The sequence below is a fragment of the Homarus americanus genome, unplaced genomic scaffold (assembly GCF_018991925.1).
Source record: "Homarus americanus isolate GMGI-L3 unplaced genomic scaffold, GMGI_Hamer_2.0 scaffold30535, whole genome shotgun sequence".
NCBI classification, from domain to species: domain Eukaryota; kingdom Metazoa; phylum Arthropoda; class Malacostraca; order Decapoda; family Nephropidae; genus Homarus; species Homarus americanus.
In genome coordinates, this window is record NW_024732440.1 from 2983652 (window position 1) to 3008298 (window position 24647).

The 24647-nt window shown below is 37.8% G+C and overlaps 1 protein-coding gene and 1 long non-coding RNA gene across 2 annotated transcripts; one reads left to right on the plus strand and one right to left on the minus strand.

The window, feature by feature from the left end:
- Positions 1-5597: 5597 nt before the first annotated feature.
- On the plus strand, positions 5598-7942 carry LOC121868767. Its single transcript, XR_006089444.1, has 2 exons — positions 5598-5887; positions 6815-7942. It is a non-coding gene; the product is annotated as an uncharacterized LOC121868767 (long non-coding RNA).
- An 8236-nt stretch (positions 7943-16178) lies between these two features.
- LOC121868649 (dentin sialophosphoprotein-like) lies at positions 16179-23419 on the minus strand. Its single transcript, XM_042369485.1, has 3 exons — positions 23403-23419; positions 20889-21050; positions 16179-16881 (listed from the first exon to the last, which is right to left on the minus strand). The coding sequence occupies exons 1-3, from the start codon at positions 23417-23419 to the stop codon at positions 16179-16181; spliced, it is 882 nt and encodes a 293-aa protein (XP_042225419.1).
- Positions 23420-24647: the final 1228 nt, after the last annotated feature.

Genomic DNA, 24647 nt, shown 5'->3' on the forward strand with positions numbered 1-24647 from the left:
TACTTGTTTTTTGATGACAAAATAAGTTTGTGATATAAGTGGATTAATTTATTTGAGTATCCACTTAACGGAGAGTTGTAACAGTATGTGTAAGTAAATATTGGATGTCTGTAGTAGACTGAGGCCCAAGAACCTATTCGGGAAGTTTCGTTCACCCCGGGAGATATAAAGATACAACTTTAATTTTTACATTGTCCTGGACTGCAATAGACTCTTCCAGGCCGGTTGTAGATTTCTAAGTTTGCATAGCTTCATCACAACATATATTTTTGAAACTTAATTATGACGGAATTGGGGATATTCTCAGTCATGAAAATATTTCATAACGCACACATACAATATGTTATTGTAGACAACTAAATATCACACCGAAATGTTATAAACAATGCGATTGATAACAAACTCAAGTCATTCTGAAAAGGGAATCAGTCATAATGGACTTATAATACTACAAAATCAAAATTAAAAAAAAATCATTTTTTTAAAGTCATACAGTAATTGTTGCAATATTCATATCCATCTTGCATTCAGGTACAATACATATGTATCAAAATGTTCAATGGTCAGACACCAAAGCAGTACATAAATTAAGTGTCGAGTATCAGTGTTAACAGAGAGAGTTGTAGTGGATTCCTCCCCTACAAACGCTGTTTGTCGCTGAGTAGCCGACCCCACCAATTCCCCAGTGTATGCCTCGTGGTCGAGGTCAACCAGTGCCGCCATACATCACGGAGCGGGGGTCAACTGCTAAGCCACGCCTACCCCCGCTATTTAAGACCTGACCTCGTGGTGATCTCCCTCTTTTCTACCTACACCAACCAGCCAGCAACACCTCCTCCGCCTGCCTGGTGGTCCTCGCTCCCGCCGGCGAGCATGGCGACCCGCAAGCTGGTCCCCCTCTGAGCATCCTCACCAACCAGCTCTCTCTACATCACGCTTGTAACCATGCTGCCTTCCCAGCACCAAGCTGCATTGTACATCCAATACAACATGTATATAGAGAGCACATTGTGAGTTTCCTTTCTCCATTCCATCCTGAGTGTGAACCAAATATCTCATACCCCACAGAGTCTTGGAAGAATCTGCACTTCATAATTTCTAGACTCTAGTCTAGAGTATCGCGGGCAGCTATCAATATTCACCGAAACAGTTTCTCGATTAATTTAGCTTGTCATAAATTCATAAAATCTTTATGACACCTTACAGTGTAACAAGCCGAATTTTCTCTTTTCATAATTTACCATCCAGATTGTCTTTTCTGTTATGATTCTTCAATTCTTTACTTATAAGTATTTTTTAGATTCTTATAAAGTAATTCTCTTCTCAGTTATGTATGTTCTTTATCTTAAACTTTCATGATGTATATATTTAATAATTTCTATGCGGTGTCGTTAGTTCCACAATGTATATACTTGTCTTATCTTTCTCTTCTTGTACTTTCCAAGTCTTTCATTTCATTCATATATATTATATTCTCAGTTTCAATGTTCTTACCTTTCGGGAGTTAACTTTGTTTTATGTCTATTCTTATACATGGGTTAGTCTGGGGAACCATGTTACTCTTAGTACAACTCTTTTTATACTTACACAGGGTAACTGCCACCACCTAGACTTTTCATTATATAACATAACTCATGGAAGGGTTTTGGGTAGTGTGGTAGATGTATAAGCACGTGAGTAAGTATTATTTTCTGGGAACCAATGTTTAGAATGAGTAGAGTGGTGATACTCGTAGATTACTAATTCAATATTTATTAACACAGTGAGTGGAGAAGATGCATCTTAGATTCACTCAGACAAAACCGAACCGCAATTAACTTATTAAGTCATCAAACACTTCAAGAACTTATTACCTCATTAAACACCTCCAAATACTTATTACTTCATTAGACAATTGTGGTATTATTACCTTGACAAATGAGATTCCGTAACTATTATTCACAGGATATCACTGGACCCTCAGGTCTTACTTTAACAAGTAACAAATTACCTCTTCAATTCTTGGTTAGAACATTATACTCTCAAGTTATTCTTTCATGGTTACTACAGACGAATACATAACACACTGGACAACTCCACAATTATAGGAACCTACAATACCTCCTGTTAGTTCGCAAGGAACAACTTGGTACCTTTAACTCTCATTCAGTGGTTCAATACTTAACCTGGGATGACTATATTTCAGCTAGCCATCCCCAAGCATGGATATTAATACGGCTCCATACATATAACCAAGAACGGTAGATAGACCATGATCATACGACGGAGTCAGTGGGCCAAAGTTGTTACAGGCTCGTTCGCTAGCTCGGAGCACCTGGCCCGGGAAAGGTTGACTCGTGGCGTCTGCCAAGGAATCTCGCCCTGGGATTCTAATCTCGCCACCTTAAAGACATCCTTCGAGAGACATCGTGCCTTTTCATCAGCCACTGTTTCACCCACTTCCTTTTCCTTCTCTTTGGTTTCTCTATTTCTGCTGCAGAGTAAACCGCAGCAGCAGCTCCTAGCGCTAAGATTGGCTCCTGGAAAGCGCTGTTCAGTTGCACAGACAGGACCGGATTGCACTGCTGTCTGGATCCCAGTACATAAACGACCATCTTATCCATGCCGCCCATGTGCAGAGTTGTGACTAGAGACTCCCGACAGTCATCTCTGCTTGTCCCCGTCGCCACTCGTTTGTCGCCAAAAGACTTTTGAGGGTTTAGGGGTTTTGATGATGATGAAAAGTATAATGAACACACACACACACACACACACACACACATATATATATATATATATATATATATATATATATATATATATATATATATATATATATATATATATATATATATATATATATATATATTATAAGGTTCTAACTGGGAAAAAGTGGAAGTGGGTCCCATATTCAAGTGAGGGGCACTGCGAATCACTCAGTCAAATGCGCCATTGTCATGTCTGAGGGTTAGTGACCACAGCCCCCAGTCTAAATGTTTTCAGGCTGTTACCAGTCCTTCTAGAGTTTGCATGTCTCTGGACGCTCACCTTTTAATTTTACTCATCCATCCCAGTCTCTTCTTTCCTCTGGCCTTCCTATCCTCATTTTTGGCCATTACTATTTCTACCTTTATCCCCAAATTCCTGTTATAATGCTGAAGTATCTATGAATTTACAATGTTAATATCCCTTTTTAGCGGGTGTCCATGATCACTACATACTGCTTTTACTTAACCCATTCTCATTTTGTTCTATATCACGTCTACCATTACAATAACAATACTTCCTAAATACACAAAATATTGATTTTTTTTAAGTTTCCTGTTAGCTACCATACAGTATTTTTTTGGGAATTAAGAATTTATGGTTTATTTAGGAACATTATTTATTTTTTAAACTTTTACAGTATTCCTTCGTTGCTACTTCCATCTTCTCTTGTTAGAATTTCTCTTGTTAGCACTGCTGCTTCCGGTTGCCAGTACACATCACTTTTAATTCTGATATCTCCTTCATTAACAACTATTTTCCCAAGACCTCTGTAAAATTATTGTGCTTTACCCTATCAATTTCGATGGAACTCTAAGGCCCTTCCGCTCAAAATTCTTTCGCCAAATACAGTTTCACTAGTTCATCTTCCCCTTCTAAATAAATTTGATCTTCACATTATTCATTTTCTATTCTATTTATTTTCCTAAGATTATATTTAATAAAACTTTTCAAGAGTAACTGGTCAGGGTAATTATTCTAAACTGGGCGCATTCTGAGGCGACTGACACACTGAATACTAAGCATAGGGTAGAACAGGAGGCACTGTACCTGTAACTACACCTCACAGCATTCACTTTTCTAACGGGAAAGCTTTAGGTACACATTCACAGCTGGGATGCTCCAGGCTTGAACGAGCGCTCGTTAGGATAGGTGAGTGGTACATCCATTCGACCACCTCACCTCTTTGGTTGGTAATCTGTTGAAAACATCGGTTCCAACCAGTATGTCTTTTAGCGAACACTATGGGCGTTTAAAGTTATACGTACAGTCACTGTCAAAAATCCTGTCGCTTCTCCTGTTGCTCCACTAACCGCGAGAACATAAATGCGAAGCGTTAATGGGCAGAATAATACATCAGTGTCTACTGTTTTTTTAGGTTCACGAGTATCTCGGGGTATTCTCAAAGGTTTGTTTTGTTTTCCCCTTAGCGAAAGAATTAAAACCGTGTTTAACTGGTTCTTTCAAGCTATAGTACAAACCACAAGTGATCGCGGGCACATTCGTGCCCTTGTGAGAGTTTGAACGCTCGCGACAGCGTACAGCGAATGGGGGTGCGCCAAGTCCGTAGACTTGCATCGTTTTCCATCGTAAATAAAATCGTTAACTAATGCCTTCCTAAAGAAACCATCGACATGGGACCAGGTTTGTTTCACTCAACGAATTTTTTGTGATTTTTCCACCAAGTTTGGTGAAAAACGATTGTGCCGTTTCGGCTGCCCAAAACAGACACACAAACAGACAAACAGACACACGCCTAGTCCTATAGTATATTAGATATCCAAAAGTAACGTTAAACATTTCTCTAAGACTAGTGTAAAGACTGTACAGCTGTAACCTTTGTTTAGTGGCCAATATGACTAGGGGTATTAAATCCCATCAGATTTCACAGTTGTAACGAGCATTATTTATACAGTGTAAAACGAAGTAGAAATATTAATGAATATGGTGAGTATTCTTAATATAAATACATACAGTTACTTGGTGTTTAGAGTACCGTCCTCATATCTGAGGGATGGGGACCACAGTCCTCCACTGTAAACGTTCTCGGGCAGTTTCAACCAATCCTCCAATGTAAATTATAGATATAAACAAAGAGTTAGATTACCACCAATTCTTAATTCCTCAAATGTGAAAAAATTAGATTAACGTATGGCTCTTTAACACTTTCAGACCCTGTTATGTCTTCCTCCTCCCTAAACCGGTTCCCTATTTCCCTGTGGAATTCTTGTTACTGGGACTAGACTCTCACGCTATCATCCTGCCAATGTTGTCTTTGTACTGGTTCGTCCATAAGAGTATTTCCGACTGCACCTTGTGTGTATTTTCTTATTGTGTGTGTGTGTGTGTGTGTGTGTGTGTGTCTTCATCGGTAAACCCAGTTGACAAAGTCACGTTGGGTAGGAAATAAAATCCCAAGATAATCGTTCAAACTGGAGGGAGAGCTCCGACAACCTCTCTCTTATCTCCCTCCCTTTCACCACCAGGGATTTCCATATATCATTTTCTCACTTACATCAAACTTTTACTTTAAAACATCATATACTTGAATTATTTTAATTCTCTCATGAATGCATCGCCATTTGTAGAAAATACGTAACCGAACGATTGTATAATTCTTTATGGAATTAGGTTGAGGCAAAATTATTAGTAACATTAAGAATAAACCCTGGATAATTAATTACTTAACATTTCCTCATTCACAGTGCCAATTTTTATTTAAAAAGTATATTAATTTAGGTTGTTCATGAAAGCAAAATATATACGTCTAACCTGAAGCCAAACTAAGAGTATCGGACAAAATGATGACCACATCCATCGTCTACTTATAAACTAATCTGGCACCTGACGGCAGTTGCCGAGCAGCACCCATAGAGGTCTGTAGTCTAACACACATTCTCCAGCATGCGTCTTCTGTTTCTTTTAGTGTTGATGGTTGCCGCCTGTAATTCTCACTACTCTAAACCACCTGCATTACCCACAGGAACTCAGCAGGTATCACCTGTAGGTCCACCCCCTGAACAACTCCCAGGATCCCATTATTCAGCACCTGGCCAGCACCCCGAACCCTCATCAGAACGCCTCACAGGATCAGTTTCTAGCCACCACAGAAGTGTACGCAGTACGTGGAACGGCTCCAAGCGTAAGTCATACACTCTACTTCCTTACATTAATCTTCATTTAATTCACCGATAAGTTCAATTTGCACTTAATCTCCGTCAGTGGTCATACATCAAACGGCCCAGCGCAGTTTTCATACAAGTCCACCATGAAACGCTGAGGTTGGTAGTTGAATATGAGACTCAAATTTCCTTCTATGTAAAGTAAGCCAAAGATGCACTGACCCCACCCTGGGTCTTGTATTCGTAATTTTACCTGGCAATACTTGGTAAAGTAAGGCTGTATGTAAAGGTGATTGTGATTGGTGGATCTATTTTCGGCTGTATCACTGTCAGGATAAATATTAAACAAACCAAAGGTAACATTTTTATAATAATAAACTATTCGTCATTATTTTAGATCATGAGAAGTTCCAAATTTTCGTATATTTGCTAAAATAATGAAGAAAATTTGATGTGAGAATCTTGTGGCACCAACGGTTGTAGTTGATTTGCCAATTCATTAATATAATTATCCTGAAATGGATAGAGAACGGACGTCTCTATTGGGGGACTCAAACGTTCCACATTTTGCGGGCGCTGTAGCACAATATGAATAATAACGTGTTGAACGGACTATCTGCACAAAAGTGACTATGACAGTATTGCTAGGTAAAATTGCGAATACGAGACCTAGGGTGGGGTCAGTGCATCTTTGGCTTACTGTACCTTAAAAAAGAAAGTGTCACTATTTTTTCTATTTTAGTACTTTTCTTTTAATTTAATTTAAATTGTTGAAGCGCCAGAAGTCCCTACACAGTAGAAATATTGGATCACGTGAAAGTTAGCCCCAGCTTATTAAACCTGTTGATTAAATATCCTAACACTACCAGGAGTGGTTAGTGTTAGGGTGTTTAATTATCAGGTGAATCTGAAATAATATCTAATGGTGCTCTCGTGTGTTCCAACAGAGTCGTGCCTCTCGTGTAGTGATGACTTAGGTCACCACGGAAAGGGGATCTGTTGTCGCTGGTGGGGCTTGTGCTGCAGGAGTACCTCGGGTTAGCTCGCAGGTCGACTTTCTCCCTCTCCCCGCAGCACAGTGACCCGGGGGACCTGCTAAGTAACAACTATGTGTCCCAGACCAAATCAGAGGACAACGATGATGATAGACCCTGACACCCTGAACAGCTCACCGAGTCCTGGATATTATTTTTCTGTGAATGAAGGGTGACTTACCTATAAGCGCATTTTTTCCCAGCTGAGAAAAGATGCCCCGCCCCCTCCTCAAAAGTTACAGCTGATTGGCTGTTGCAAACCTGTCCGATTTTGTCCTGAATAAGGATGTGTTTCTAAATGAGTTTATTCATAATCGTTGGGATGACCGTTTCTGATGAGAAAGATACTTCGCTAAAATATATAAAGATACATACTGTACCTTCATTATTTCAAGCATAAGCACGTTGGAAGTTTATCAGAAGAATTATACGTGAATTAACTGATAAACTCGGATAACAAATTCACGCTTTCGGAGGATGCATTTAATATATACTTATTATTTTTACCCCCATTTACATTTATAAAAAATAAGAAGAAACAGTCTGTGCTTTGAAGTTTGAGCTCGACATCACCCACTATCAAGTGAACATAATTTTGTAGACTATAGGAGAGAGATCTCAAAAAGAGACATATACCATTGGATAGAGGAGAAAAAATTCTATGGATTAACGTTGGTTTCGTTATAAAAGTCTATGCGGGGGTGTTGTATAGAATTACCCTTAGTATGAATAACCACGAATTCTTTTAAAAATTAATGTGGCTAAAAATTACATGTACCATAGCAATTTTTTTGTGTCTAAAGATATTTATTAAATCAAATTCTTTATCCTTTTCATTAACCAATAACATGAATGATAAACTTGTTTCTTGCCAATATTCTCTCAGAATGCATCATTGTTTACATATTAGTGTTAACAATGTAAATGGCGAATATACTGCAGTGATATTAAATTTTACTATCTGTATAATGACTACCATGACCTCTTCTTGCACTGAGGAATATTATATACTAATATAATTAATAAATACTATCACTATCAGCAATTGCGTTTTCAATACCCTGTATACCCCCAGAAGACCTAACACCGTAACGTACAAAAACAGATCGCCCTGAGCTTGTGTTTCATGTTTTCCCTTTTACTTTTTTCTTTTATCCTCTTCACCAAATGATCGACTCGTTAGCCGTTTGGGCGATCGGTCACGTCTCTGTTACGCACTGTTGGCAAGCACTGGGCATGCACCGGCTTCTGAATGCACCTGAACCTGCTCCAGTGTTGGTCAAGTCTGGTCTTGAAAGAGCTCACACTCGGTGCTGTCACATTACTTTCTGGTAGATTGTTCCAACAGTTCACAAATCTCACTCCGAAAAAGTTCTTGAAGTTAATTTGTTCAAGCCATGATACAACCATAAAAGTATACAGCAGAAAAAAAAGTATATATGACAAAGGGTCTTAAAGTGTTGTGCACAACTGACGCAGGCTTAGAATATTTACAACCTCACTTTCATGAAGCTGACACATGTGTGTGTGATGTTGCAAGGAAAAATCTACTAAAATTCTCATTCATACCATGCACACATGTTGTTATTCTGGCAATTACCTATGCAGAAAATAACTTGATGTCAGTGAATTGTAGGTAGCTTTTGGCAAAGAACACAACTTTAAGTATCTGGCAATTCATGAAAAAGCATCTACCCTTGAACTCCATCTTTTCACACCTTTACAGGTTGTGATAGTGTTGCATTTTTCAGGTATTGGCAGAAAAAACAGCATGGCAGATATTTATTTTTTTTCTTGAAGTGGCCAATTTACACACAATTTAAAACAAATGGTTTAAACCATTTGGTTTATACCCAACAAAACACATTGTTTTTCATCTAAGCTTTTTTGTTGGCTTTTATTATTTACAGGTGGTTTTAAAGATTTATACAGTGGTCCCTCGGTTAACGAGCACAATTTGTTCCAAAAGGTTGCTCGTTAACCGAAACCATTGTTTCAATGGATTTTTGGGTAATTGGTTCCAGCTCACCGAAAATTACATACAAACTAAAAATAAATGCAGTAAAGTACACTTACTTTGAGGTGTGCATGTAGAAGGCTCCTGGTTGATGATGATGATGATGGGAATTAGAATGGGGGTGGAGAAGGGAGAAGAGAAGGCATTGGGGTGGAAGAGAAGCCACCCCATGTCGCCATTTCACCTATAAAATTTTAGTTCACTTGGTGTAATTCAAGATTATTTTCTTTAAATCAACACTGCACTGCATTATATATTGTCAATATGTAAAATATATTTCAAAATGACCAATAATTTGACTGGAAACACAGAAAAAAAGCATTTACCGGTATGTTGGAGAGTCTGAAGCAAGATGTTACCTCCACTGAAAAGACACAGAGACTGACGCCTGTGTGGTGTGTTGATAGGCTGTTTGGAGAGCTTAAAACTAGTTTCCCTGTTCTTAAATTATTTTAAATAATTGTTAAAATGACAAAAAAATTTAATATAAGACTTTTAAAATTATTGAATAGTACAAACTTCTTGATATTTACTAAAATAGTAAGGAATTTAAGCCCTAGAACCGTTTACTGCATTGGCGGACTAATACGACAGCTAGTGTGCAAGCGAAAACATGTTGAGGGGCGCTCGTAAGGAATTCGTTAATCGAGGGAATGCTCGTTAACCGAAGTTAACCGAGGGATCACAGTCTTCTGTTTTTCTTCTCTTTTTTTTTCACTTCGGCAATGTGTTGGTATCTATGTGCTATCTCTATGTACACTGCATTTTGCTATGAATAACGGATTACATACGCCCACTCAGTCCTTTAGAAGTGCAGAAAAATAAAATAAATCTTTGGGGCGGTAATAGAATGCCTTTTACGATAGCCAAGCTTGCTGATTTTATTTCTTATTAACTATTATTTCCTTATACTTTCCTTTCCAGCTCTCATCAACGACTATATAGTATCTCTTTATGCTATAACTGTGTACACTGTATCTACCTGTGAATGGTGTATTGTAAGCACGGTTTCAATCCCTGAGATAGCACACAAACAAAATAAAAAATAAAATAAAAATAAAAGTCTTTGTGGCACCTATAATAAGACTTGGTTTCTGCTGGCACTGGTGCCTCACCAGCTCGCTTGCCAATTTGTTCTTCACTTTAAGTTATTTACAACCTTTTCCGCAGTCACTGATGACACTATGAACTGATTTACCTAAAGGCACAGTACTACACTCCCTAGTTGGCCTTTATCACAGCTGTGACCACAACTCCGTAAAAAAAAATTAAATAAAAGTTTTGTCATATGGCAATGATTTTGTGGTTGCAGGCCTTTTGACCTGGGCTGTACCTCCAACTCGGTGGAGATTGAGTTTTCAAATATATAATCGCATCTAGCATTAAAAATCCTACATCGATTTACACTCACATCACTAAGACGATCTTGATGATCTCATGTAATCACTGTCCAATTTCTGCCGCTCAACGAAGGCCCAAATGCCGAACACACTTTGTTACAGACACAACACGACCCGACCCGCCACGACTTCTGTATGTATGTTCTCCTCAGTGCTATGTATGTTTAGTGCTAGCAAGAGTATGAGTTAAGCCACTTGTTCTTTGCGAATTGTAACCACGGTAGCTACAGAAATTTAGTTGTGGGGCTACTGCAGAGTCCTATTAGGCTACTATTTACAAGCTACATTTTCAGGTAACCTGTTCGGTGGATGCTCCAGTGTACTATAGGTGTGACACAGTATTGGGTGGTTTTGTGAAAGGTACATCATTTTGTTTGTATACTGGATGTTGTATTGTACCTTATTGTGAAGTACCATGGGTGGAGCCATGAAAGTGATCCGTGCAGTTAGTATACAGGAAGTGTATTGTTTGGTACTCCAGTGTATGAGGTATCAGAGGAGTTTGGTGTCTTGTTCAAAAGATACACCAAGTTATGGTGATTGTGAGAGATGTACTGTACCTTGTTGAGAAGTACATGAGTGTTACTCATAGTAGTTGTGTGTACTGGAAGTAGTTAGAAATCTAGCATTTTTGTAATAAACCATTTTTATTATATGTTAGGGGTATTATTTTCCTAGTGACCACCTGTATTTTCTTCCCCATATCTTGGTACTCTGTACCATTATTACAGTTCCACGGGTCCTCCATGGGTCTTACCCTTGAGCCATGCTACCACAGGTCAGAGTTAAGACAGGGAGAGTACAGTAGGGTATGCTATAACGAATCTAATTGGTTCCAGAACCTCGTTCGCTATAGCATTCGTTTGTTATAGGATTAATCCGTTCCAGGCCCCCAAATACAACCACATAACACTGAAAAAATTCTGTGGAAAATGTAAAAAATACGGTATTTTATCTTACCTTAGTGTTGTTCAGCATGCAGGACAGGAGACAGAGGGGGAGGGGGGAGGAGAGAATTATGGAGAAGAGGTGGAAGGAGAGGAGTCATCCTTCCTAGCCCTCTTTGGTGACTGTCCCACAGGCACTTTGTCTGTAGGTTCTTTTGTTACCTTTGTAAAGAAGGAATCCAGGGTTGGCTGCTTCAACCTTGATTTCTGGACCTTCCAAAAGTAGTTCATAACATTGTCATTAAACACACTCATGGCCTTTTGCACAGAACCAACATCAGGATGATAATCCTCAGCAAGTTTGGACAGTTTGCTCCAGCAAAAGAATGCATCCTTGAGATCTTTGGCTGGAATGATGCGGCTTTCCTCCTTGTCCTCCTCCTCCCCTGACTCCTCAGAAGTTAAGCTCCGCTTCAGTGTTTCATTTTCCTCTTTGTGAAGCTCAAGCAGCTCCTCAGTGGACAGTTCCTTACTGTGCTCTTCCACCAACCCCTCAACATCATCATCATCCACTTCCAGACCCATGGAATTGCCCAGAGACACAATTTCATGAACAACAGCCTCTTCTTCTAACTCTTCGAAGCCTTCAAAGTCTCTTTGAAGGACACATTCAGGCCACAATGGCCTCCAAGCAGCAAAAAGACACCTCACAGTAACCTCTTTCCAGGCTGAGGTAATTAAAAAAACAGCGTCTGCTATATTGAAGTGACTCTTCCAAAATTCCTTCAAGCTAACATCACTGGAAGTGGACGCAAAACATTTTCTAAACAATGCCTTTGTGTACAGCTTCTTAAAGTTAGAAATTACCTGTTGATCCATGGGCTGGATGAGAGGTGTTGTGTTGGGTGGCAAGAAGTGCACAGTGATGAAGTTGAACTCCTCTGGCAATTCAACCATCAAATTAGGAGGGTGGGCTGGTGCATTGTCCATCACCAACAAAGCTTTCAGTGGAAGATTATTCTCCCTGAGGTATTCCCGAACACTGGGTCCAAACACCTCAATCACCCACTCAGAGAATAAATTCCTGGTCACCCAAGCCTTTGGGTTTGACCGCCACATAACACCAAGGCGGGTCTTCCTAATTTTTTTGAAAGCTCTTGGGTTTTCTGCGTGGTCCACAAGGAGTGGCTTTATTTTGCAGTCACCAGAAGCATTAGCACAAAGGAGGGTAAGCCTGTCTTTGATTGGCTTATGGCCAGGGACAGAAGTTTCCTCCTTGGTAATATATGTACGGCGAGGCATTTTTTTCCAAAAAAGTCCAGTTTCATCACAGTTGAATACCTGCTCAGAAACAAAGCCTCCCTCTTTAATAATATTCAAAAAAATGTCATGGTGTTCCTTAGCTGCTTCCTTATCTGCACTAGCAGCATCACCATGTCTCACAACACTATGTATTTTATTTCTCCTTCTGAAACCAGGAAACCACCCCTTGGTACCCCTAAACACTGGCACATCACTATCACTTGCACTGGGAGTCTTGGCTTTAAGGTCCTCAAACAATTGTCTGGCCTTCTCACAAATTATAGCTTCACTAATGTTATCACCTGCCATTTCTTTCTCCCTTATCCATACTCAGAGTAAATTTTCCATCTCCTCAATCACATTACACCTTGCTTTGCTAAGTCTAGAGATTCCCTTAGCCACTTGCACTGTTTTCAACTCTTTATTCTTTAAAATCGTACATATAGTCGATTTAGCCATCCCATACTCATCACTAAGTTTCGCAATGCTTGTTCCATCCTCACGTTTCTTTATGATTTCTTTCTTAGTTTCAAGAGTTATGAGCTTTCTCACTTGCTTTGGATGATTCATTGTCACAATTGTACACTTGTATAACAAAATATTTATACAAATAACTCTATTTCCACATCAAAAGACGAAATTTCAACAATAACATTGGTGCACTGGCTACACAATGAGACAAAGATGGCGCTTGACGCTCTTGTTGTGGGTCACGGTACAACAATATTCATGTGCCAGGCGAAATAGTCCCGTATTCATCCGTGTTCGTTGTAGGAGTTCCGTTCGTTATAGCATTCTCAATTTTATAGGTAAAACCGTTCGTTATAGGAATATTCGTAGTAGGATCCGTTCGTTATAGCATACCTCACTTTTAAGGGGTTTTCCCACTGTTACACCACAACATTCTCTGGCTGGTTATGATAATTCATTACTCTTACTCCTAAGTTGAATGAGATTTCTATACTGAAAACTCCAGATATGAACATTTGACTTGAGTAACGTAGTGCTCTTTGATGTGCTTATGAACTACTAAATCGTCCCTTGCCCTTAGTATAAACAAGAGTTTTATACGTTCTAATCGCTCTTGATACATGTATATTTTTCAAATGAGCGTCTCGTATGCGTCACGTTGAGTAAATGCAATACGTATTGTATTTTCACAGGCAGTAGTCTGGGCTGAGGCCCTGAGGGTCGAACCTCCAAGGCTCAAAGGAGGTAGTGTAATCTTGCTCTACTGTGCTAATGCAGTACGAGGTCAGATAGCTGTTCTTAGGACTGGCAATACTCACACGGCCAATATTTTACAAATGCACAATACCAGTGCTAAACGGAGAACCAAATCTTCTCCAGTTACTTTTTCTTGGCACAGAAACTTTTGCCACTCAAACTATAGGTTGTTTCTTTTCCACGTGGTTGAGATGTTTTAACAATATTTTAAAACTAAGTTGAATTTCTATGGCAGAATTTTATGAAAGATGTTTTGAATGTTTGTACTGTACAGTATGCCAAATACCATTCACAGGGCATCAAAACACTAATTTTACTTTTAACTTATTACTGTACATGTTATTACCACAATCAATCAATTATTACTGTACTGTGAGTGTTATATATTAAGTCAGGCTTTTGTGGATTACATAAAAATGCAAAGCTTTAATCAGACTTTTATTAATTTGTACTAATGACAGGCATGTTTTGTACTACACTTGCAATTTCAATGTACATTCCATATTCAACAAAATAAAAGGCAATCCCTTACAGTAGATACATTAAGTAGTTTACCAGATATTAAAAGTAAAAATAAGATACTTTTATTTCCTGTGTCATGGTTCATTGTATCAAGTGCTGCTATCATTTAAATTGCTTCCTTTGTAATGCTAGCAGCACTGGATACAATGAACCTCTCTGTACCCTTGGCTTTTATATAAACTGCATCCTCCTCAATAATAGCAACATTGGTGTTAAGGTAACCTAGTACTTTAAGAATTTTTTAAATTTCGTAAAACTAGTCAAGTGAATCAAATATTAAGCAGTAGTGAAGATCAATGAAAACTACAATGGTCAGCATTTCTGTAGCTTTAAGTGAATGGGAACGCAAGCATCCACTTTAGTAACTTCCATCCTCGCTTCGCAGCACGATTTTAACAATATACTGTATTAACATTAGAATTAATAACGACCCACTGATCATATAAACACGAAAGAAATCAGTTTAAAAGCTATTTAAACTGGGTAATGTAAAAGTGGTAACTCATGCATGCTATTTTACTAAAGTTTTTAGGGTTTAGTTCAGAGGTTCAAAATTAGTTTATAGTACATACGCCAAAACGTTGTGTAAAATTGGGCTTAAAAATAAGTGGCATGCCAAATTTAAACACTTGAATGTAAATATAAAGCACCATTCTGGTGATATTTGTCTATCAAAAAGCACCTAACTTTTGTACTTAAATAAATTGGCATGACTTAATTTTTTAGCCCCTAGACACACTATGAACGTCTACTTTACACAGGTTCCAAAAACAATATTTTGTCAACCTTCAACTCCTTATATGACCACTTAACCATAAAGTTAGCCAAATACCTATAGCACAAACAGTTCCATAACAAATATTCTGTTCCACATGTTTAATCAGCATTATAGATACGACTGATTGTAATGAGATGCAACTTGAATACAGTTAGCTGCTATCTTAACCCATTTCTGTACATGTCGAAAAGGTCCGTTTGTTTTATTTATCTTCTTTTTCGTAAATAAGTTTGGAATATATGTGATGCTTTTTAGGATTGTATAAACTTTCCATCACATTTTCAAGTACTTTCATGAATTAATGACTTCAACCAAAAATACTTCAGTCTACTCTTTGAGTTACCTCATACTGTACAGCCGAAAGAAAATCTACAAATCCCAAAAATGTTAAAAATGGAATTTTAATAAAAAAAAGTTAAAACAGGTCTCCTCATATACATTAAAGCATGCACTTTAAAAGCACATCAAGCTGCTTATCCAAATAACTGCTGGGATGTTTAGGAAACACATTTATCCACAAGAGTTCTTAAAAACTGAAGTGTTACAAACCTGCTAATAAATATGAGTCCTTTTAATATAAAATCTAAATTATCAATTAGTAAAAAAGTACCAGTGTTTTTATGGTCCTCCATACCAATGATACAAGTGGAAGACCAATGACACAATCATTTTAAGAGTCCACAGTAAGGAAATGGTGTCATCTTTACCTCCAAATCACCAATAGCTGCTGTAGGTATCTCAGTTCATGGGTATTGCATGTACTACAACCTTCCCGAGACCCAAAAGTGTCACTTTCAGCTAATTTCATTGTCATCATGGGTGGACAAGCTGTGGTGATATCTAAGCTGCTCCCAGTGTCTTCAGCACACTCCTAAGGTGTTAAATTCAATAGGTTCCCCTGTCGTTATCCTTATCAAACTCCCAATATGTCATGATCAGAATATGGTTAGTCATCATCTTTGTCTTCATTTTATCAGAAAATAAATAAGAATAGTCAGACGTCACCTTCATAAGTCACACGATGTGTTATCAACCTCACCATCTTTGTCTTCATAAGATAAAAGTACAGTAGTCAGATGTCACCATCTTTGTCTTAATTTTCATCAGAAGTTAAAGAAGAGTAGCCAAATATGTTGTCATCATGTTAGACTTCATCATCAGAAGATGAAGAATCGCCATAAGTATTACCATATGAGTCATCATCAGAAGATGAAGAAATGCCACATGTATCACCAGAAGAGTCATCAGAAGCTGAAGAAACGTTATGTGCATCACCTTCATAAGAGTCATATGTCTTATAAGCATCATCTTTGTCATCATCAGATGAAGAAGAATCGTCATATGTATCACCTTCATAAGAGTCGTCATATGTGTTATCAACCTCATCTTTGTCATCATCATCAGATGAAGAAATATCAATTGCATCACCATAAGAGTCATCATCATCAGATGAAGAAGAATCGTCATATGTATCACCTTCATAAGAGTCGTCATATGTGTTATCAACCTCATCTTTGTCATCATCATCAGATGAAGAAATATCAATTGCATCACCATAAGAGTCATCATCATCAGATGAAGAAGAATCGTCATATGTATCACTTTCATAAGAGTCATCATCATCAGATGAAGAAGAATCATCATATGTATCACTTTCATAAGAGTCATCATATGTGTTATCAGCATCATCATCTTTGTCACCATCAGAAGATAAAGAGTAGTCAGAATTGTCATCTTCATCAGACCTCGGTGTGACATCCTTCCGCTGTAATTCATCTTCCCCAGCTATATTTTCTTCAGCAGGTTCAATGGTGCTATCTTTGGTACTTTCAGCAAGATCTTCAGATCTGTAATTGTGAAAAAATGGTACATACAGTACACACATGGAGAACTTGGTATGGTAATTTAAACGTGGTATACAAACATTAATTTTCCCATTTTCAATTATTTTCCTACCCAAATTATGTGGCTGGAATCCAAACACACACACATTCTTTTTTCATTTGTTGTCATTCCTTATGCTTACTGATGAATGAAAAGTATTCTGGTTTGTTATTCCCCTTTCACAACAGAGCACTTAAAATCTGTCTGGTTTACCTGTCTGAACTAGCAGCAGCTTCATCCATAGGCAAGGAGCAACCTAATTGAGGTGTATAAGCATCTCAAGGGGCACTACTATGTCGAGTGTCCTTACTTGGAGCTGGCGGATGCTCGCCCCACAAGGGGTCACAGCTCAAGATTGAAGAAGCCGCAAGTCCAGAAAACTGTGAGGGCAAACTTTTTTGGAGTGAGAGTTGTGAACTCTTGGAACAATCTGCCAGAAACTGTTGTGACGGCACCGAGTGAGAGTTCTTTCAAGACCAGACTTGACCAACACTGGAGCAGGTTCAGGTACATTCAGGAGCTAGTGCATGCCCAGTACCTGCCAACAGTGCATAACAGAGCCTGTACATGACTAGTACTTGCCAACAGTGCATGACAGAGACGTGACCGATCGCCCAAGCGGCTAACGAGCCGATAAATGGTGAAGAGGATAAAAGTAAAAGGTGAAAGTCCATATGCAAAAATCAAGCGACACTATTCCACTATTCATGTTCATCGCTGCTTACTGGTTCTTCAATATATGAAAATCAATGAATCCCCAACCAATATGTAGTTAACGAACAAGATAGCATCATATTTGTTTAGAATCAGTTAGACAAGATTTTTTTTAAGCTTAGGTTTGGTTTGGTTGTCAAATTTAGCTTTGTTAAATTAAATCGGGCTAGATCAGGTTATATTCAATTATATTACATTGTAATTGGTTTGATTAGGTTAAGTAAGATTTGTTTTGTTCAGGCTAGGTTAGGTTGGGCCAGAATTGGCTAATTCTGGTTTGGGTAACTTAGGTAAAGTAAATATTGGTTTGGTGTAGGTCAGGTTAGGCTTAACTTACATTAGGCTTTCTTAGGTTGGATTTGGTTGTCCAGAGTAGTTCCTTGTTAAATTATATTTGGTGTAAAAACAAAGAAAAGAAAAAAGTCACATAAGAATCTCACCATACACAAACACCACCAAGTCACAGTAGGTTCTCACCATACACAAACACCAGTCACAGTATAGCAGTTTCTTACCATACACAAACACTATAGTGACTAATTCAACAGCGTACAAAAAACAGCATTAAGTAACTACAGGTATTCCTGTGCGCACACACGCATTCCAACTTGATACTATTGACTACAGTACCGCACTTTTCTCCACATTGCACCTACCTTGAAATTATTTATTGTCCGAAACGCAGTATCTCCGACAAAACCCTTAAAAATAGATAATATTCTTCCTGTAAAAGTGTCATACAGGTTTACAATTAGATAGGCATGTATATAAACTATGCAGGTACATAGGTATATAGTTCAGCAAATAGACAATGTAGGTACAGTATACGGTGCACATAAGGCGTGTGAGCATAAGTTTCTTATGTGATCCTTGATGAAATAAATCCACGTAAAGAAGGGTTGATAAGTCCATTTTTATCCCAAGTAATAGTTTCGACCAAATGTTCCATTGTAAATGGATGTAACTTGTTTTTGCTTAATTTACAATGCATATCAGCGACCAAATTTCCTTCGACACCAGTGTAACTGTTGCCATGCTTGTGTGAATTAGCCATAATTATCTGATGGTAGCTCACTCGTCACTAATTTTCCACAAGCTCTCCTCTTGTCATTTTTGGCCTATTCCTAGATCTCTTTCCACATTCACTCATCCATATCTTGACCCAATCACCGTCTTCCATTCTCTCCATATGCCCGAACCATCTCAGCCTACCTCTCCGCAAAATCTCACAAATTCCCGAAATATCTAGCTACCTTCTTACATTACCTACTTAATCCTTTTCGCGACAGATCATCTCCATCCGGTCAATTCTCGGTTATGCACTGTTGGTAAGCATTGGGCATACACGTACACTTGAACATACAGTACTGTACCTGCATTCACACTCGGTGCCGTCACTGCTTTCTATTGCGGGTTATTCCAAGGGTTCACAATTCTTGCTCAACTAAGAGGTTAGATCGGATAATTTACTGTACCTGTGACTTTTTTAACTTTAGGCTGTGACCTCTTGTAGCTCAGGCAGTTGAGGTGCATATAAACTTGTTAAATAATTCTTGCCCGTGTTAAAATATAAACTATGCAGTTGAAGGCGTTCTAACTACTCTTGGTATGAGGTCTTAATTGCACACACCAATTTGGTGGCCCTTTTTTGGGTAGTAGGCAGCTATCAAACAGGGAGGTACTACCGCCTGGGAAGATATTGGAAACATAATGTATTGTCTAATGGTAGGCCCTGCTGCCATATGGCACCATAAAATTTTTTGACCGTATCCCAGGTTGTTGATCTGACTTTCTGCCTCATTTACACACAACTGCAGGGTTTCAATTGTTTCTCTTACTTTCAAAACACAACATACTGTACATATATCGTGTCTCACTTTTTTTTGTATCTTTTATGGTCCTTTAGTATTATTATATTTTTAATATTCTTATTAACTATTATTATTATTATATTTTCGCTCCCCAGGCCCTTATGTGGGTCATTGACTTGTGACCTGGTGAGAAAAAATAAAATAAAAAATGCCTGTACAAATTGATTAAGTTTAGAACTTAAGGATATCAAGAAGCAAGTACAGTACAGTATATAAATTGGCCAACCGCCTTGCTTCAAAATCTGTAACCTACGAAAATGAACCAGACAAACTTTGATGTCTAAGAGCAATTACTCATATCCAATAACAAGCACTACTGTATGATATACAGTATAAAAAAAAAAAAAAAAAAAAAAAAAAAAAAAAAAAAAAAAAAAAAAAAAAAAAAAAATACTGTACTATGTGCACACACAAAAGAAGTTGGTTGCTTACCCGGGAATTCCCGGCAGGGTAGACTGGAAACTATGTCACCGAGATGTTAAGTTTGGTTGAAAAAGTTATATATTCTGATATACGAGTCATTTGGTTTGGCCGTGTTGGCTATTCTTACATTTCACAATTACCAACGTAACCTACTGTAACTATTCTAAAACAAGTTACTTAGTAGTAACGTGCAACATTAGAAAACTTTTTAATAGAGGAATTCTTCAGTTTCTCAGGAACAGCCCATAAATGATGGGAGGATTTTTTTTTACCAAACCTAACGTAACCAAAAAGGAAAAACCAAAAGAACTTAAGAAACTAAATCTAACGACTCTCACAAATCAAGATAAATGACTTTTCCAACCTAGCTTAACACCCTAGCTATTTAGCCTCCAATCTACCCAGCTGGGAATTTCTGTTTACATAGTCACTTCCAAATAAAAAATAAAAAGGTCTGCATTTCAGGACTGGGACTGGTGGCTTCCAGTGCTAATATAACACGATTTATTTATGTTTAACCGCTATATCCATGCTAGTCGAATTTATGAGTTGAGTTGACCGGGGTTCAGTTGCTAGGGGGTGGAACTGATATAAAACCGTAAGAAATTACCTCAGCAATATGCACGAGACTGGACTCCATGGAGTGCTGCCAATAGTTTAATCATAGCTAACCCACGCAGTGTGGTAAAGTGCCATATATCGGTGGTGATTACCCTGTACAAATTTAACTAAAATACTGTACGTGAAAATTCTTACAAAGTTCACTTGGCACACTTTCATACAAATAGTTTCGCATTAAGCAACCTAGTATTATGCACAGGTAAGCATCCAACAATTGGGTAACTATCTGTACTAAGAAAAATACGGTCCACCTTGACTCTATACTGTGCTGTACAGTACAGAATATTGTATATGCAAATAGAGGTGAAATATTGTGAAGGATTTCCTAACTAAGGACTCACCTTTTGTATGATCCTAAGTTTTTCTGGAGGGTTTTGGCTACCCCCAGTATATCTTTATCCACAGTTTCAACTGACAAATTTTTTAGATCCATGGGGTTAGTCAAACCATCCACCTGGGTGTCCCCCACCAATAAGCAACTCACAGCCACCAAGAACAGCACCCTGGAAGAAAGAAAAATATATTAAATTAACAAAAAATCTTTTGTTAACCTTTCACTTTTAACAATAAATTTGATCAATCTAAGAAAATTTTATCTTGTCAGTGATTCTGAATAGTACAATATTCAAAGCCGTCAAGTAGGAGTAAGAACACACATGCGGTTAATCATGGACTGCATTGTTAAAGCCAAGTGATTATAATAAAATAGTCGAGCATTATTGGTTAAGATTCGTTTTAACATCCCCACCAGTTACTATTAAGTTAATATTTTGCTATTTGGACTTTAAATATAGGTTAGGTTACCTTTCCACATTCTTGGAGTCATTAATTTGGAATTACTGTAATGTCGAAAGGTGAATTACTGTATTAACGTGCCCACTCGGGCACAGGTCACTGGCCTATATCAGGGCCTGGGGGGCGAAAATATTATTATTATTATTATTATTATTATTATTATTATTATTATTATTATTATTATTATTATAAAATAATAATAATAAAAATAATAATTATTATAAAAAATTAAATTAAATACAATAATAATAATTATAATAATAATAATAATGATAAAGAACCATAAAAAATTTCAAGAGTAAGAAACGATAATATGTATGTTGTGATATTAAAGTTAGAGAAAAATTGAGCCTTGCAATTGTGTAAATGGGCCAGAAAGTCAGATCTGCTAACAGAAAAAATAATTAGCCAGTGAAAAATATATATATATATAAAAATGAAATAAAATAACCAAACTTTCTATATTTAAAGTTGGATGCCCCAAAAATGTGGGGCCCCTGCTCGGCCGCACACATTGAATCATGCTCTCTGAAGTACAGTACTCCAATGACATGAAAAATTCTTGAACACTCGACGCTTTTTCACGCTGTGGTTTATAAGTACAGGCATGGGGGTGAGCATCTACGCCTGAATTTTCCAGCTCACATTCCCATTGAACTTCATTGATTTCTAAACTGTGCGGGAAACCGCTTGTGTGAAGCGGGCCTAAATTTTGTACAGTACTGGCCATCGGTAAACTTTACAAGGCCGCCTTACATCAGAAGTTAGGCGAGCCACACTACACACGCTATACTATACGTGGTGTGATGATTCACATGAGAAAATTCTACTGCTGACACTGGGACTATCCAGGAAAAATAAATGGGTACACAAAACAAATACGCCAAGACAAAAATTTGGTGAGCACCTTCACCTAGTACAGCTTTCCCTCGAGGAGGGCAAATTCAAATAATACTTGACAAAAATTCGTTCTTTATCCAGAGAAAAAAAACGAATATTAACCGGGAGACCTAACCTAACGTAAGCTACTATTGTCATAGATGAAAATCGATTTGTAACTAAAAAAGAATCCTAGAGATGATAAAAAAATAAAAAAATAAAAATAAATAAATAAATAAAAATCCCAAATACCTATTAGGATAAAAACGAATATTAACCAAATATTTTAATGATCCCACGCTCCATTCAAAGACGTTTTGTTATTAACTGGAAATTACGGCAAGGAAAACGATACATTACTGTTAAAGGAAATTCATATCACCTCAGGAAATGTTGGTCATTTACCTACGGTAAGTAAAAACCGAACATACACTGGTATGGAAACCTTATTAAATCTAGACTGATGTTTGTTTATTCATTACGAAAATAATTTAGTAATTCTTAACTAAACATAAGTGTAAGAAACGTTCGTATACCCTGATTTATTTTCATTGTGGAAATAATTCTCTGTACATTTCACAACATAACATAATTATGTTAGGCCTTTGCGCATTTTAATTGGAACAAGTTTTCACGAATCATTCACTAAACCATATACCTAATTTACATATATTCACTGATATGGCAATATTATTTAACCTAAATTGGCATTGAAGCGCGACACAACCCTCTTCCACCTGCCACAAAGTGGGAGTAGACACGTTCTACTGAGCAAGCTCTTTTTTTACTTTTTACTTTTATCCTGCTGTTCTAGAGTCTAGAACAGCGGTTCTTAACCGGGGGAGCACGCCCCTCTAAGGAGGCCTGGGTAATTTCCAGGGGGGGGAGGGACCTAGAGCAAAAATAAGGAATGGCTTTAACAGGTGTGTGTACGATATGTTCTTATTTGAATTTTCATGGGGGGGGAGGGGTCTCGCTCCCCACTGATACTTCAAAATGTCGTAAATGGTAACTACGTCTAGTGGTAGCCAGAATAGAATGGTAAGTGCGTGAAACGCGGCGAAAGGGTTAATCGAGATAGGTTTTTAGAAAATCGAAAAAAAATGTTTTATCGATGTTTTTGACGTGTTTTGAAAGAATCTGACCATTTCTACCGCTAATTACTCCAAACTTAACCTTACCTATGTACAATTAGCATTGCGGTTATCCAGCGATTTTTACGATTTTAAGTTTTGGAATCAGTAGTGCTTAACGTAATTAGACTCGGATGACTGAGTTGGGGTCATCGGGGTCGTCCTAAAAATGTTCCTTTATACTAAAGTGTGACATTTACAATTACACTTCAATTTTTTCGACTTCCGGACGGCAATTCTCCTTCCACAGTACCAAAGGCGTTTGTCAGCTTGTTAGCTAGAGCTGGTTACAGTTCGTGCATTTAACCTCAATTGGCAGCACACCGTGTTCCTGGAGAAATTTCAAGGCCTCACCGTCCCTACCGTATTACTCAACGTGAAATCTTGCGATTGCTTGGAAGTAATCGACATCACAGCCATTGCACAAGGAAATAAATTCAAGGGGGTCGCGGCGAGGGACCTATACCGTGCCGATTGGTTTATCCAAAATCATACCCACCAATGAATGTGTCAGAAACGTGCAAAGAACAAATGCGCATTTTTCAGCTTAGCGCATGAGTAATTCAGCGCAATTCCCAACAGACGAACACAAGAGCTCTCAGTGATGTTAACATCAACCATAACTAAACAAATTCGTCGATTTTCCAAAAATGTAGTGCGATTTTCTCAAAGTATAGAAGATTCCAAGAGCATTGTTAAGTGTAATTATTGTTGTACATAAAAATCGTTCCAAGGTAAGTCGAGTCCATTTATCACAATAAAACATAAAAGCACTAACATTGTCAAGTAGAGGTATTTGCCTTGACATATTCTGCGAAACAAATGATCTATTGGTCAATGTGCACATTTAAGGTGACCAAAATGTGTAAATCGGCACTTACTTCATATTGATGAGTTGCAAACCTCAGGATAAATGAAGAAAAGATAGAATGCTTTAAGACGCCGGCCCCTCAAGCTCTCTCCTTGCCTGAAATGTGCGCCAACCGCCAAACCAGACAGTCAAATGAAAATCTTCGTCTACGTTAAAAATAAATAAATTCATCTCTGGCCATAATTAGATATTTGACAGATTTTTTTTAATAGTTGAATTCTATAAGGCTTTTTTTTTTTTTTTACTATACATGAAACTAATAGGCACAAATTCTTAATTGACAAGACTCCTTCATATTGGCCGTCAACATCACTCAAATTCAAAACTTTTATTGATAAATACATCAAAAGGAGCTGGATTCTCTAATTACTCTCAGCATGTAGGCCAGAGTTGAGTTTTTCTCTTCATAACTCTGTTTTATT

Excerpts from the sequence above, each read along its gene's own strand:
- LOC121868649 (XM_042369485.1), bottom strand. Across the intron at positions 16,882-20,888 it reads AACTTAGGATCATACAAAAG|ATCTGAAGATCTTGCTGAAA; the intron begins GTGAGTCCTTAG and ends TCACAATTACAG.